General features: G+C 36.8%; 7 protein-coding genes across 7 annotated transcripts; 3 read left to right on the top strand and 4 right to left on the bottom strand. All coding sequences in view use genetic code 12, as the record gives it.

Moving 5' to 3' along the window:
- Positions 1–949: 949 nt before the first annotated feature.
- On the top strand, positions 950–2,578 carry KGF56_002349 (uncharacterized protein; the record flags this gene model as incomplete). Its single annotated transcript, XM_049323568.1, has 1 exon — positions 950–2,578. One exon carries the CDS (start codon positions 950–952, stop codon positions 2,576–2,578), a length of 1,629 nt encoding a protein of 542 aa, XP_049180577.1.
- Positions 2,579–2,988: 410 nt separating this feature from the next.
- KGF56_002348 (exosome non-catalytic core subunit) lies at positions 2,989–3,843 on the top strand (the record flags this gene model as incomplete). Its single annotated transcript, XM_049323567.1, has 1 exon — positions 2,989–3,843. The coding sequence occupies one exon, from the start codon at positions 2,989–2,991 to the stop codon at positions 3,841–3,843; it is 855 nt and encodes a 284-aa protein (XP_049180576.1).
- A 56-nt stretch (positions 3,844–3,899) lies between these two features.
- Positions 3,900–6,476, bottom strand: CHO2 (phosphatidylethanolamine N-methyltransferase; the record flags this gene model as incomplete). The annotated part of the gene is made up of 1 exon (XM_049323566.1): positions 3,900–6,476. The coding sequence occupies one exon, from the start codon at positions 6,474–6,476 to the stop codon at positions 3,900–3,902; it is 2,577 nt and encodes an 858-aa protein (XP_049180575.1).
- A 1,931-nt stretch (positions 6,477–8,407) lies between these two features.
- Positions 8,408–10,804, bottom strand: DBP2 (DEAD-box ATP-dependent RNA helicase; the record flags this gene model as incomplete). Its single annotated transcript, XM_049323565.1, has 2 exons — positions 8,408–8,772; positions 9,508–10,804. 2 exons carry the CDS (start codon positions 10,802–10,804, stop codon positions 8,408–8,410), a joined length of 1,662 nt encoding a protein of 553 aa, XP_049180574.1.
- A 950-nt stretch (positions 10,805–11,754) lies between these two features.
- Positions 11,755–12,454, bottom strand: RPC19 (DNA-directed RNA polymerase core subunit; the record flags this gene model as incomplete). Its single annotated transcript, XM_049323564.1, has 2 exons — positions 11,755–11,828; positions 12,097–12,454. The coding sequence occupies 2 exons, from the start codon at positions 12,452–12,454 to the stop codon at positions 11,755–11,757; spliced, it is 432 nt and encodes a 143-aa protein (XP_049180573.1).
- Positions 12,455–12,622: 168 nt separating this feature from the next.
- Positions 12,623–14,160, top strand: KGF56_002344 (uncharacterized protein; the record flags this gene model as incomplete). The annotated part of the gene is made up of 2 exons (XM_049323563.1): positions 12,623–12,643; positions 12,805–14,160. 2 exons carry the CDS (start codon positions 12,623–12,625, stop codon positions 14,158–14,160), a joined length of 1,377 nt encoding a protein of 458 aa, XP_049180572.1.
- A 66-nt stretch (positions 14,161–14,226) lies between these two features.
- Positions 14,227–14,784, bottom strand: KGF56_002343 (uncharacterized protein; the record flags this gene model as incomplete). The annotated part of the gene is made up of 1 exon (XM_049323561.1): positions 14,227–14,784. One exon carries the CDS (start codon positions 14,782–14,784, stop codon positions 14,227–14,229), a length of 558 nt encoding a protein of 185 aa, XP_049180571.1.
- Positions 14,785–14,820: the final 36 nt, after the last annotated feature.

The following is a 14,820-nucleotide window of genomic DNA, read 5'->3' as shown; positions in this document are numbered from 1 at the left end:
ATACAAAAACATAAAGACATTGTATTTCCACCATGGGCCAAAGTTGCTTGATTAGCTTAGCCCGAAACCAGTAAACTTTACCAAATTGTCACTCAGTAATCTTAAACTGTTCTTTTTTTTCCCTTCAAACCACTCATTTTTAAACGGTTTAGTTTTCTCTCCAATTTCAGCAAAATGGTCTTTCGATTGAACTGTTTCGACTCAGAACCATTACAAGAACGGAGTCCCATCAGTAGCTATAAGTAAGTGAGTTCTTATTCTTTATGACACACGGGTTTGAGCCATTATTGTGCAGTAGAAGTGTAACAAAGCTATAGTTCTGGAAGGTTTTGTGTAATGAATTGAGTTGACACAAAATGTGCAACAAGTCAATGCCGGAGTAAACTTTGGTTGAATGAATAAAAGACCAAACCTGTTATATGTTTCCAAAAGCAAGCTTGTCTTTTTTCCATTCTAAATTGACTTTCAACGCTCTGTTTCTCTGACTTTTCTTCTTTTATTCTCAAAAGAAATAACTGAATCTGGTTGGCTACTAAGTTATTTCTTTTCTTTTTTTTTTAGTTTTTTACTTATGTATTTCACAATAGATGGAAATTAGGTAGTTGTATGTATATTGACCTATTCTTTATGACCGTATCGCAAAGTTGAGCATAAAAAGAGTTTATCATGGCTTAAAATTGGTATTGGTATTGGAATTAGAATTGGAATTGGAATTTCATTCGTTTTCGAGAAGGATAAATTGTTGTTGAAATAAAAGGGTCAACTATTCATTCGTTTTGAACCAATTGCTAGGTGAAGGTGTCATTCGTGTCATAATACCTGAATAAATAGTAAGAAAAAGGTTACGTTTGCTTTTGCTTGTGCTTGAGAAGAATTCTTCATGTTGAGTAGAATATCAGCAAAGAGGTTGGTATCCTCTCAAAATTTGTCAAGACTCAATTCTTGCCAAATGGCAAAAAGAATCGAGCCTTGCCATTTGACAAGATACTACTCCACTCAAATATTCCAACTGAAATCTACAAGAATTTACAATTTCTTCAAATACGCACTTGGAGCAGGTGTATTTGGAATCACTGGTTTTGTAGGATTTGTCGGATACAAGATTTATGAAGAGAGTCGACCTGTTGATCAAGAGCCTCAATCTGCAACTTTCCCCAATGGTGAGAAGAGAAAGACTCTTGTGATCTTAGGGTCTGGTTGGGGAGCCATTCCAATGTTGAAGAATCTAGACACTACATTATACAATGTTGTTTTGGTATCACCAAGAAATTACTTTCTTTTCACGCCTTTACTTCCATCTGTCCCTACTGGTACTATTGAAATGAAATCAATAATGGAACCAGTAAGGTCTATAAGTAGAAGATGCAAAGGTGAAGTTCGTTACTTGGAAGCTGAAGCCATTGATATTGACCCGGAAAACAATTTGTTGACAGTACAGCAATCAACTACGGTGTATTCTGGCCATTCCAATGACTCGTCTTCGGCTACCGATATTTCAAAGCATAGAGAACACAAGTTGGAACGTCTCATTGAAACTATTTCTTATGATTATTTAGTTGTTTCGATTGGAGCGCAACCTTCTACTTTTGGTTTACCGGGGGTTGCCGAGCACTCAACTTTTGTCAAGGAAGTTAGTGATTCAGCTAGGATAAAAAAGAAACTTACGGATTTGGTTGAGGCTGCCAATATGTTACATCCAGACGATAAAGAAAGAAGAAGATTATTACATATTATTGTTTGCGGAGGTGGTCCAACAGGTGTAGAAGCAGCAGGTGAAATTCAGGATTACATTGATCAAGATTTAAAGAAATGGGTTCCTGAAGTTGCCAAGGATCTTCGAGTCACCTTGGTTGAATCTCAACCAAAAGTTTTGCATACATTTAACCCCAAGTTAGTGGAATACACCAACCAAGTGTTTAAAGAAACCAACATCAACTTAATGACAAACACCAGAATCACCAAAGTTGATGACCAGCATGTTACTGCGTACCATAAAGAGAATGGTAAATCGGAAATTGTTCCATATGGTATGTTGATCTGGGCAACAGGTAATTCAGTTAGAAGCTTTACAAGTCTTCTCATGAGTAAGATTGATAAGCAGAAAACTGCGAAACGTGGATTACTAGTTGACGATTACTTAAAAGTGATAGGTTCTGACAACATATATGCTTTGGGAGATTGTACATTTACCAAGTATCCACCAACTGCTCAAGTCGCATACCAGGAAGGTCAATATTTAGCTGCCTATTTTGATAAGTTACAAAAGTTGGCAAGTTTGAAATATCGGATTGAGCATGAACAAAACCCGGGGGAGTTTTTAATCCATAGAGCTAAAAAGTTGGAAGAAAACTTACCGAAATTTGTTTACCATTATCAAGGATCCTTGGCATATATTGGTAGTGAAAAGGCAGTGGCCGATTTAGCATGGGGATCATGGTCTAATGTTTCAACAGGAGGTAATATGACCTTTTTATTTTGGAGATCAGCTTACATTTATATGTGTCTTTCAGTGAAGAACCAGGTTATGGTGTGTATGGATTGGGTTAAAGTTTATTTATTCGGAAGAGATTGTTCTTGAATGAAGTACCGGTGGCAATGGTTAATATTTCTTAGATAGAATTGATAGAATATATACATATTCACTTATATATATATACATATTCACTTATATATATATACATATTCACTTATATATATATACATATTCACTTATATATATATACATATTCACTTATATATATATACTCTTATGACCTCCTTTTCCCCTGGATTCTCCTTTGCATTCACAAACGGAATCCTTTTCTTTTCTTTTTGCAACTTTGTCTCAAATAGGAAGTGACAGAAATGCTACCAACTGTCTTCTTTTATTTTTCAGTTAGCGATGCCCAACTCAATCTAAATGTCCCCTCCCCATCTCATCTCTCTTTTATTCTTTGAATTCAAAGAAGTTATAAAGTATAATACTCTACAACTCTTGATATTAGAAACATGAGTGATAGAAGAAGAATATTAGGACCGGTGAACTTTATAACTCCAAATATACCGAGACATGTTCGAGATGAAACGACTATTACTAGCGCCTCCTCCTCCTCCTCCTCCTCTTCCTCATCATCATCGGTAGCACCCGTTACATCACAAATTCCCCAATTTTTTGTTACACATTCTATAATTGAAAACTCCAATGGTTCAGCATATTTGGAAATAGAAAACACTATAATAGAAGTGAGTATTTTTGGTCCTAGGCCCATACGTGGCTCCTTTATAGACAAGGCAGCTGTGAGTGTAGAGACCAAGTTTCTATCACACGTTGCACAACCATGTAGCGAGATATTCAATGAACCAAAACAAGCGTCACAGGGAATGTCAAATATAGAACACAGACTTAGTTCGTATTTGGAGAACTGTGTATTGCCTAGTATAATTTTGGAAAAGTATCCCAAATCAACAATAGATATTCAAGTGAGTATTATATCGCTTGATCCTCAAGCAGTTAAGGGAGAAAGTGGATTGCTTTGGTTAATGCAATGGATCGTCATTTGTGCAAGCATGGCCTTGGTTGACACGGGGATAGAAATACGAGATATTGTTAGCAGTGGATGTATGAAATTAACCAAAACGGGCAAGTTCTTAGTTGGCGGGAACTTGGATGGAGTTGAAGGTATTTCTGCACTCTTTAGTTTCATGAATATGAAAAATGATGAGATTGTAGGTATTTGGTTAGAGGAGACTGGCGATATCGAATTGACTGAGCTGGAAATGGCTACCTTGGTTGATGAATGTTGCAGAATATCGAAATTCATTAGAGCTAATTTAAATTCATATTTGATTCAAACTTACAGCTAAAGTATCTATATATTAATATATATATATATATATGTAAACATGAATAAAATGTTGCATTATTCATTTTTTTTCATATTCAAGTCGTACGACAATTCAGCCAATACTTTATTGATGTGAAGGAGCTTCTTCGCCACGTCTAAAATGGTGATTTTATCAGAATTGAAGAATATCTTTGGACTTATTTGAACTTTTGTCGATAAGGAAATGATTGAGCTTAATAGTTCATAATCTTTAAAGACATTCTCCGATTGAGTAGTGGCAACCGATGAGATTGGAGTATTGATCGATTCCACCTTAAACACTTTGTCGAATAATTTCTCTTTCAAAACAGTTGCAAAATCATCTACCTTATCATCAGATAATGGAACTTCTAGATGTTCACATTTGAGTTCAAAAGGCTCTGAAACATAAGCAACATCATGTTTACCATCCAAATGGTATCTGAACTCATAAACCCCTTCGTCCCAAAATAATTTTTCCCTTTCAAATACAAACGATCCATTTGCTTCTTTACAAAAAGTCCACCTTCCTGCAGAAGAAAGTAGTGTTTTGTTGCGCGAGTAGGTAGTTTGAACAATCTTGTATAGTCCAATCCAATCGCGTGGTGAGTGGGCTGCGTTTGGTGATTGCCAATGGACTTTAAGTGGCGACCCTAAAATGGCAAATTTGGCGCTTTTCTCGTCATTATATTTCAAGCCTTCAATAGTCAACTTGTACTCCGAATTGGCAAATGATAAGTTTTGTGACAATTCAATAAGCTTCTGTTGAGACAATTTGGTTTTGGAATTTCTTAAATCCTTGATGAAATTATCCAATGAGTCGGCTATTGTTTGATTACCTCTTATTGCTCTTGAAGGTGTTTCATCAGTACTTATTCTCTTTTGAATCACTTCTGGAATCAAATGTTTTTTAAACGTCTTGGTGACACCAGAATCTTGGTTTACTTCGTGTTCTCCATATACTCTAACCATGTGCGATTTCTCGATAAAATTAATACGAATAAAGTTATTGACCACCCATAAGAAACAACAAGTCAAGTTTTCAACTGTAGGCCACAAGATGAAAACACCCATAACTCCACAAACCCCAAAAATTTGTTCGGGGTTATTTAAATAACGGTAAACTCCAGCTTTAGTCAAGTGTGTTGTTATGCTTTGCGATTTGGGAATAAAGAAATCACCATAGAACCAACCAAAATAACCAATCAGGTCGATGATTGAAGCATTGATCCATATTTGGGTTATAATAAGTAACGTTCCAGCAAATATTCTTAAATAAAATAAATCTCTAAAAAGTAAGTCGGCCGAACCTTGCAAGTAATAAATCAAGTTCAATCCAAACAACGATGCATATGTCAAATTGATGAGCGTATTGTAGATGATTGCCCAGTTGTTCAACGATTTTTCCACTGGAATATCATTTGAAAGACACCACTTGGTGAAATATTTGAAATAACTTTGTAAAACCAATAACGTACTGATTCCAAAACTCTCAATTAACTTGGTTGCAATAGTTAAAGAAAAGTATAATTTTGATGAATCATTCTTGATCAACACGGGAATAACAACACCATAAGTGAAAACTAAGATCAAATTAAGTATATCACTTGCCCTCATAAAATTAAAATTATACAATCCAACCAAGGGAGGCATATTATCAAAACTTTTCAAATCTTTTAATTTCAAAAGCTTGATCAAGTTGATTTCATTTTTAGAGGGACCATAAATTTTATCAATATGAGGGTTTTCAATATAGTGCAAAAAAATCATTTGTAAAAAATGTCCAAAAACTGCAATTGCCAAAACAATGTATGATTTAGCAATCAATGCAAACCCGTAGTAACCAATATACCCTACTGAGTACATTGGATGTGGCACCATTTCGAAAACACCATCAAAGATTAGCTCTTCATTATTGATTTGTCTGAAAAAGAAATCACCCCAATACCAAGCATAATCCTTAATTGTATTGTGGGCATTGACTTTGACCCACAAGTTGAACAAGATTAGGCAAACGCCAATAACAATTCTTGTATAGACTAACCAGTGGTTTGAAAAGTCAGCCTTATTTTCCATGGCACAAGTGCAAACAACACAACAAAATGTAACAAAATCAGACATCAAGATCAAATCAACAAATTTTCTAAAAACCAACCATGTATTGAACTCAATGGGCATTGACTCGATCTTGTAGTCCTCACCTCTTTGAGATATAACTTCATGTTGTACAAATTGAGCCCAAACCAGCTTGTTATTTGAATCAAATAATTTCCCTTCTTGAGCCCACGAAACCAATTTATTATTTAGTGACTGCTGTTGCAATAACCAGCCAATACCAAAATTATAGGATAATCTCCAGAAAATGTATAAACCAACAAAGATTACAATTCGTATCCGGTTCAAAGGTATTGCAAACACAGCAAGATTAGCAAATAAACATGCCAAGATAATCAATTCTGCATTTGATTTGTGTAGTGTCGGATCAAAAAGAGTCTTCACCATATCGTGAGTCAGGGGAACAATAAAAGTTTTTCCTGAAAAAGTAATACCCTGTGGTCCTACAGAGTCTCTATTTTGTGAAGTACCACTAGCACCATCTTTATCGAGCAGCGAACATTCTTTTGTCTTGTCCATTTGAGGCCGATTAAGTTGAGTAATTGTCATCTCCTTCCAACACTGAAAAAAAAAAAAAAAAAAAATAAATTACAATTGATAACCAAAATGGGAATATATGCTCTTTATAGTGAGCTTCTTCTCTCTATGGGGATCTTGGGTGATAAGTAAATATGGAAATCCCGTAGATTTGTCGTCCTTGAGAATGTATTCAGCACCGCCGTTTTTCCAACTTAACTTGACGCTATTTGGAAAAGCTAATAATGGATTCTCTTTTGCAACCCGACTTGATTTAGCTTTTTCTCTTATTGGAAAAAGAAAGCCTTTAAACTAAGGATGGAAAAAAAAATTGATGACAAAAAAAAAAGAAAGAAAGGGCGTATATCGTTGAGCTCAGTATGTTGTAGACTGTCAGTTCGCCAGCTGTGGATATATCAATGTTATACGCTGTCGGTTCGCCAGCTGTGGATATACGTATCTTGTCTCTCTAACAAGCTGATCAAAAATCAATGTTTAAAAAAGAAAGTGAAGTGAAAAAAAAAAAAGAAAAAAGAGGGAAAAAAAAAGACAATTTGCAATAACAGACAGAGTTTTTGGTTCAAGTTTAAAATTTTCACAATGAAAATGTGCAGTTTTGAAAATACAATGTGATTAATGTTGATCAAAATAAAGCGATATCTCGTTTGTGCAGCCCTTTTTGTGAACAGCAAATGAGCGAGCTCTAGTTCTGTGCTGAAAAACCCCTGTTTCTCTGTAGTCCAATAAGGTGCAAACTTGTCATAAATGGAATTTCAAACTTTTTCCCAGTAGTGGAAAAAGCCCACCGACGAAAAATGGCTGGGGGAAAAGGGGGTGGAGTGGGCCCTTTTCCTTTTCCTTTTCCCTGGCTTGTGTATAAACCATACTAAAACTTAATTTTCTCGATTGAAATTCTGAAATTCTGGGGTATTATGTCACGTGACTTATATACCTGTGATAAAGAAAGAGACGCACATTGTGATATCATACATATGAATATATGAGTAGATAATGATTTTTTTCTAGCCTATCGAGCAGAGCGAGATAGGCGCAACACCCAGTAGCTTGTTACGACACTATTTCCCTCTAGCTATCATTAACACTAGCTATCATTGACACTATCGAGCAGATATAAAAGTACAGATATAAAAGCTTTACTCTTTAAAGTATACAGATTTTCTTTTCGTTCTTTCACTATCGAGCAAAGCAAAATAGTGGAGCAACATTGACTAGACTTTACTATCGAGCAAAGCAAAATAGTGGAGCAACATTGACTAGACTTTACTATCGAGCAAAGCAAAATAGTGGAGCAACATTGACTAGACTTTACTATCGAGCAAAGCAAAATAGTGGAGCAACATTGACTAGACTTTACTATCGAGCAAAGCAAAATAGTGGAGCAACATTGACTAGACTCCACTATCTCGATTCGCTCGCTTCGCTCGATAGTGGAGCAGTATTGACTAGACTTTACTTTCTCACTTTGCTCGCTTCGCTCTATAGTGGAGCAACATTAACTAGACTCCACTATCTCAATTCGCTCGCTTCGCTCGATAGTGGAGCAACATTGACTAGTCTTCACTATCTCACTTTGCTCGATAGTAAAGTTGTGTTGCTAATACAAATCTTATTGGCAAATCCATACATGTATACTCTCTATAAAGCCACGAATATACAACAAACAGCCGTCGATAGCTAACCTAATAAAAAAGACCATCTATAGCAAAAAGACCATCTATAGCAAAAAGACCATCTTGTAGCAAAAAAACCATCTTTATAGCACAAAAAAAACATACGTGATTCAAACACAAAGGAAACAATTATAAAAGAACATAAATATTATTGGTTAAAATTGGTAGTGGTGGTAGCAGTAGTAGTAGTTGTAGTAGTAGCACCAGCTGATAGTAAAATGATGAATATCAGTATGATTACGATTAGAAACGACGGCTTCCTAAGGGAGCGTTATTGCTTCCACTCGAATATCCACCTCTTCCACCACCATAACCTCTTCCACCACCATAACCTCTTCCACCTCTTCCACCTCTTCCTCTACCTTGGCCATATCTAATATGACCTCCATAACCTCTCCTATCATACTGCGATAACTCAGGTGGCACTGTCTGTTTAGCTTCTCTCATAATCTTACATAAATCTCCACCTAACTTCTTGTCACCTTCAGTGAAAAACGAAATCGCAGTACCAGTAGCACCACCTCGACCTGTTCTACCAATTCTATGCACATAATCTTCAATGTTACTGGGCATGTCATAATTGATAACATGTGTAATACCTTTGACATCTATCAAAATAAGAGTTAGTAAATCATTATTCAGCTGGAGTATTACTTCTTCTAGGAATAAGTGTAAAGACTACAGGAGATTCTAAGTCAAAGAAACAAAAATAGGCATCGGAAATATAGTAGTGATTGACAAACATTGGTTCTTTAAGAAGAAAATCAAAAAAAAGAAAAAAAAAAGAACCCTCTCGTCAGTATACCATTCTTTCCATACCCATAAATCCATTTATTGAAACTTTTGTTATAAAAAGAACTAGAAAGGAAACACAATTTTATCAATATATTAAAAATTATTCACACATCAATGACATCAATGACTTTAATGACTCTAGGGACTTCGATAACTCCTAAACTTCCATTTCAAGCTGGACAAAGAAAAAATCAAGACAAAAACCAAGACTTGTGAATTGGTTAAAAAAAAAACCAAAAAAAAAAGTTGCTTCTTCAAATTGTTTCCAAACCAAACAATTCCTCTTCCAACACTGATATCTAAAGTCATTTGTAGATCATAAACAATGTGTGCAATTTCTAAGTTAAAATGCGTTTTACCCTTCTCATAATAGTCCTTTGCATTTCATCATTTTCAATATGGACTCATTTCGGTTCCTCTAAATCTCCCACAACTAGTAAAAAAAAAAAAAAAAAAAAAACAACATTATTCCTAGAATCAAAAAGTTAATAGTACCCTATTTTAGAAAAAAAAAGGGTGCGGGAAAGGGTTGCTTTCCTTATACATACCAATACCTCTTGCGGCAACATCAGTTGCAACCATAATTGTATGACCACCTTGTCTAAATTCTTTCAAAACCCAATCTCTTTCATGTTGCTCTTTATCACCATGAATAGCCAACGCGGGCCACCCATCAGACCTTAAATAACTTGTAACTTCATCACATGTTCTTTTGGTAGACGCAAAAACTAATACTTTTGAATTTTTATCGGCTAAAGCACCTTCCAATTGTTTAACTAATAAATCTCTCTTTTGAAATTCAGTAATCACTTGAACTATTTGTGTAATGGTATGAGATGCCGCCAACTCTAATGATCCGATAGTCACTTGAATTGGATCAACCAAATAATCTCTCGCCAAGTTTTGAACTTCTTTGGGCCAAGTAGCGGACCACATCAATGTTTGACGATCAGGTCTAATTTGATCAACAATTTTACGAATTTGTGGCTCGAATCCCATATCCAACATTCTGTCTGCCTCATCCAAAACCAAATAAGTAACCCTCTTCAAATTGGTTTTTCCTGCTTCCAACATATCGATTAGCCTACCAGGAGTAGCAATACAGATTTCAACGCCATGAGCTAAATCTCTAATCTGAGGACCTTTTGGAGCACCACCATAAACACAAGTGTTTCTGATTCGCGAAGATGAGCCGAATTTACTACACTCAGTTTGTATTTGTACCGCCAATTCCCTTGTAGGTGCCAAAACCAAAACAATGGGACCATCACCTCGTTTCAACAATGGTTGAGCATTAATATGAACAATACCCGGTAAAGAATAAGATAATGTCTTTCCTGAACCAGTAGCAGCAATACCAATCATATCTCTACCACTCAAAGCCATTGGCCAACCTTGACATTGTATAGGTGTAGGTTTAGGAAATCCTTGATTTTTCAACTCTTGCAAAACATAATCGGGGAACCCTGCCTCGTCAAATGATGTGATTGGGTGTGGAATATCATGGCCCAAAACGCTCATCTCGTTTTCTCTTCTAAATTCTTTGATCTCATTGTCTGTTCTAGCTGCAACATTAGGATGCTCATTGTAAAAATTTTTTTCAAATTTAGGCAAAGTTTCTAAATCCCATTCAGGTGCAACCAACTCTTGTCTCATGTCATTAAATCGGCCACCGGCACCTCCTCTTCCGCCGTATCCACCTCCTCTACCACCAAATCCGCTACCTCCTCTTCCACCAAATCCACCAGCACCACCAGCACCACCAGCACCACCTCTTCCGCCGTATCCACCACTGCTAGAACCGTAACCGGTACTACCTTGATATCCTCCGTTACTATATGACATTTCTTTTCTTCAAACTAACTACACCAACTAAGTTGAATAAAATCAATATCCTAAACTTGGTAAAGAAAACTAAACTAAAGATATCATAAAAAAATTTTTTTAGGCCATCGCTTCTCAAAGCAAGCTGAAAAGAGAAAAAAAGAAATAAAAAAAAAGAAAAGTGAAGAAGAGGGCATCTCACTATCTACACTATCGAGCGGAGCGAGATAGTGGAGCGGCACTGACTACACCATCTAGCTCTGCTCGATAGTATTGTTACAAGCTGCTGAGTATTGCTCCACTATCGAGCAGAGCGAGATACAAGCTAGTCAGTACTGCTCCACTATCTAAGGCACTCAAAGTTTGAAATTAGATAAAACAGTTTGTTTATTTGTAGAGAATGCTATAGTGGGGTCAATATAAAAGTGCGACACTATCGAGCAGAGCGAGATAGCGGGACACACTAGCTACTACCGACACTATCGAGCGCAGCGAGATAGTGGAGCAGCACTTAGTAGCAATACTATCGCTGCCACCGACACTAGCTGCCACTGACACTAGCTGCCACTGACACTAGCTGCCACTGACACTATCTCGCTCTGTTCGATAGAGGAGCACTTACAAATATACTTAAATTTGGTTTTTCTTTTAATATGTGTCTAAGTTAGTAACCACTACCCCTCCCCCCCATCAAACTCCAGTAAGATCTAGTTGTGTAAATTGATAGATTTGTCTAGAAGTTGCGTGTAGAGATGGACAAATTGGGGTTGGCTCAATCAATTCAGCTTCAATACGGTAGCACTCTATCTTCCCATTTTCTCTATTTTCCACTATCTCTATTTTCCACTCTCTCTGTTTTCCACTATCTCTGTTTTCCACTATCTCTGTTTTCCACTCTCTCTAATTTCCCATTCTCTCTAATTTCCCATTCTCTCTAATTTCCCATTCTCTCTAATTTCCCGTTCTCTCTATCACATCTCCTCCTTGCTAAACTCCATTATCTCGCTCTGCCCGACAGCCAGTGCTGCTCCACTATCTTGCTCTGCTCGACAGTGTCCATTAGTACTACTGCTCCACTATTTTGCTCTGCTCGACAGTGTCCATCAGTGTCCATCAGTGTGCATCAATGTCCATCAGTGTGCATCAGTATCAATCAGTGTTGTTGCACTATCTCGCTCTGCTCGATAGTGTCAGCCTGCTCAATAGTGTCAGTCTGTTCGATAGTGTCAGCCTGCTCGATAGTGTCAGCCTGCTCAATTGTGTCAGCCTGCTCGATAGTGGAGTTAATCATATCTCCTCCCTGCTATACTTACCCTCACGCAACTTTTCCTCAAATTTCTCTTCTACAACATCACACAATTCAGTCAAATTGTCCAACCCTTGATGTAAAGCCTCTACCGCAGATATATTCCCATATGTCTGTATCCTTACATTCAATTTATTCTCACTAGGATGTGGTATACTATATCCACAAAACTCAACTTCAGGGTTTTTCATAATCATATAACGTAAAGCGTTTCCTAAAGTGTGGTCTTCATCGAGAATTTGAAAAGATGCAGATGTCCCATCTTCAGAAGCTCCGGGAAGAATCTTTATCTTATCTGGATCATAAACACTCTCCTCTTTTTCTTGATGATCTTCCTCTATCTTGATAGCTTCTTCAGCTGACATCTTTAATCTACTGACTATCAAACCCGTGTGTTCACGATGCGATGATCTAATGAGTGTTTTCTTTAGTTTTTTTTGTCTCGCTTCTCATCTCATCTCTTCTCATTAGAAAAAATATAATCCCAAGGGTAAAAGATATTGATTACAATACTAATCCATAGTATTTCCCCAATGAACCTTGTTACAAGGGAGGTATGATTTACTTGTGGGGTCTTGGATGTATTGCTATTTCAATTCTATGGGCTAATACCAGCAAACTTGTATTTTTCTCTCTTATTTGGAGTAGTTTCATTGCATATTTTGCTTATGTGCTCATAGGAGAAAAGAAACTAGTGGTGAAGAGGGGAAAAGAGGCTACTAGATTTCAGTTTACTACTAGACAAAACTGGTCAAGAGAAGTTCTGCAATTTACGCCTTCTCCCTCGATTCCATCTGATTCCAACTTTGAGGAGCTTTTTGACTCTATTATCGAGGCATTCGTCACTCCTTGGTGTGAACAAATAACACCTTCATCTTTATTTGCTAATGACGTCAAGTTGCAACTAACTCGAGTTGCCACATTTGCAACTTGCAAGTTTGAAAAGATTGATATTGCAACTTTTGCCAAGAACAGATTACTCCCAGTAATTCGACGCCATTTTCAATTTAAGGAAGTAAGAAATACTGCAAATGACAAGCTGCATCTTCGTTTACAAGCTGGAAGACTTGTCTCAGCAATGCTTCCACTCGAAGAAAATGAATTAACTAGAACCTTACTTGTAGAGATTTTAACTTGGATTTTGGAGAATCTAGTGAATTTTCTTTGTGATGGTGATTTTTATAATATGATGATTGTTAAGTTTTTAGGAGGACGAAGAAACGAAGCTAAAGAATGGAGAAACGTTTTGCAAAGCGCATTATCCAAGTTGGATGATGACGATGAGCAAGAAGAAGAAGAAGAGGAAGAAGAAGAAGAAGAAGAAGAAGAAGAGGAAGTAAGAGCAGGAGAAAAAGAAGAAGATGCTGATCAAAATTACAATTATGACAGAATAAATAGTCTCAATCCTGATGAACCAATAATAAAGGATGCGCTGCTAGAAGAAACCGAGTCTATTGAAGTTTCTCCGCTGGGAACTCCCCAAAATGTCAAAATCCAGTCTACAGTAACTGAAAAGGAAAACGGGAAAGAATTTACAGTATTTGTTATCGAAACTCAAACTGAGCTGAATGCAGGTTGGATTGTTGGTCGTCGTTACAATGACTTTTATAAACTACATCAACATCTAAAACGGTATCAGTATTTTGACTCGAAATTCCCCAAAAAATGGATCTATAATAATAGGAATAGAATCGAAGAACGGCGGATACAACTAGAAAGTTACCTTAGAGATGCATTAAGCATAAATGAATTGCGAAACGATCCAGTGCTTAAAAAATTTTTATCCAAAATTGAATTTGACGACATCAAACCTGGCTTTATATACTATATGACTTATTTCCTTTTACCACCATTGCTTCGATATTTACATATCCCAAGCTTAGATCAGTTGGTCCCTGGACAAATCAAAATGTCGCCTATAAGGACTAAAGCACAAAAGTTGCATTCGTATAATATTGCAAAATCAATTTTCCCCACTGAGGCGTTTGAATTGTTACAAAATCAAGCTCTTAATAAAGACTTGATATATGCCGTATTTGACGAACTTGTTAATGAAATATGTAGAATATAATAATGCATCTTATTCACTATTTCCTTCCGATAAAGCCACGTTTGATTGCAATAATAATAAAAATTTTTACTGTTTCCGACTCTTTTTCTTCTTCTTCTTGCTATGCTTATCCTCCCGTTTTCTCTTCCTCGATGCTTTGTCGCTATCACTATTTCTAGTTTCCAGTTTCCGCTCCCGTTTCCGCTCCCGTTTCCGCGTCTTCTCCTTGTCCTTAGTCTTGTCCTTTTTCTTTTTCTTCTCCTCCTCCTCCTCGTCGTCCTTTTTCTTCCGTTTCTCCTCGTCGTCCTTTTTCTTCTCCTGAGCTTCTTTCTCCATTGTCCCTGCTAGTCCTTGACCTTTAACAAACATTCTATATAGAGGCGACATTGACCTTTGCACTGTTGAGGCAATAACTTCATCCTTTCTAAACAAAACCTCACCATTACCACCACCATTGTCCACTTGTAGGGTCTTTAGCTGGCCATCAAAAAGCTGTTCCCACCACATATCAGCATTATTTGTGTCATGACCTAGTCCTTTTGTATCTTTCTTATGCTTAACCAAAATTGGTTTCTTCAACCCACCTTTCTTGAGTGGTTGGCCTTCCTCCCAACCAAAAGATTGTAGATACAACTTAGCATCCATCAGAAAGCTTTCTTCTCTCTACTCGAATCGTTTAAA

This window comes from Candida oxycetoniae (assembly GCF_023343755.2).
Source record: "Candida oxycetoniae strain CBS 10844 chromosome Unknown scaffold42, whole genome shotgun sequence".
NCBI classification, from domain to species: domain Eukaryota; kingdom Fungi; phylum Ascomycota; class Pichiomycetes; order Serinales; family Debaryomycetaceae; genus Lodderomyces; species Lodderomyces oxycetoniae.
The sequence above is the reverse complement of the archived record's forward strand: the minus strand, read 5'-3'. Positions and strand labels throughout refer to the sequence as shown.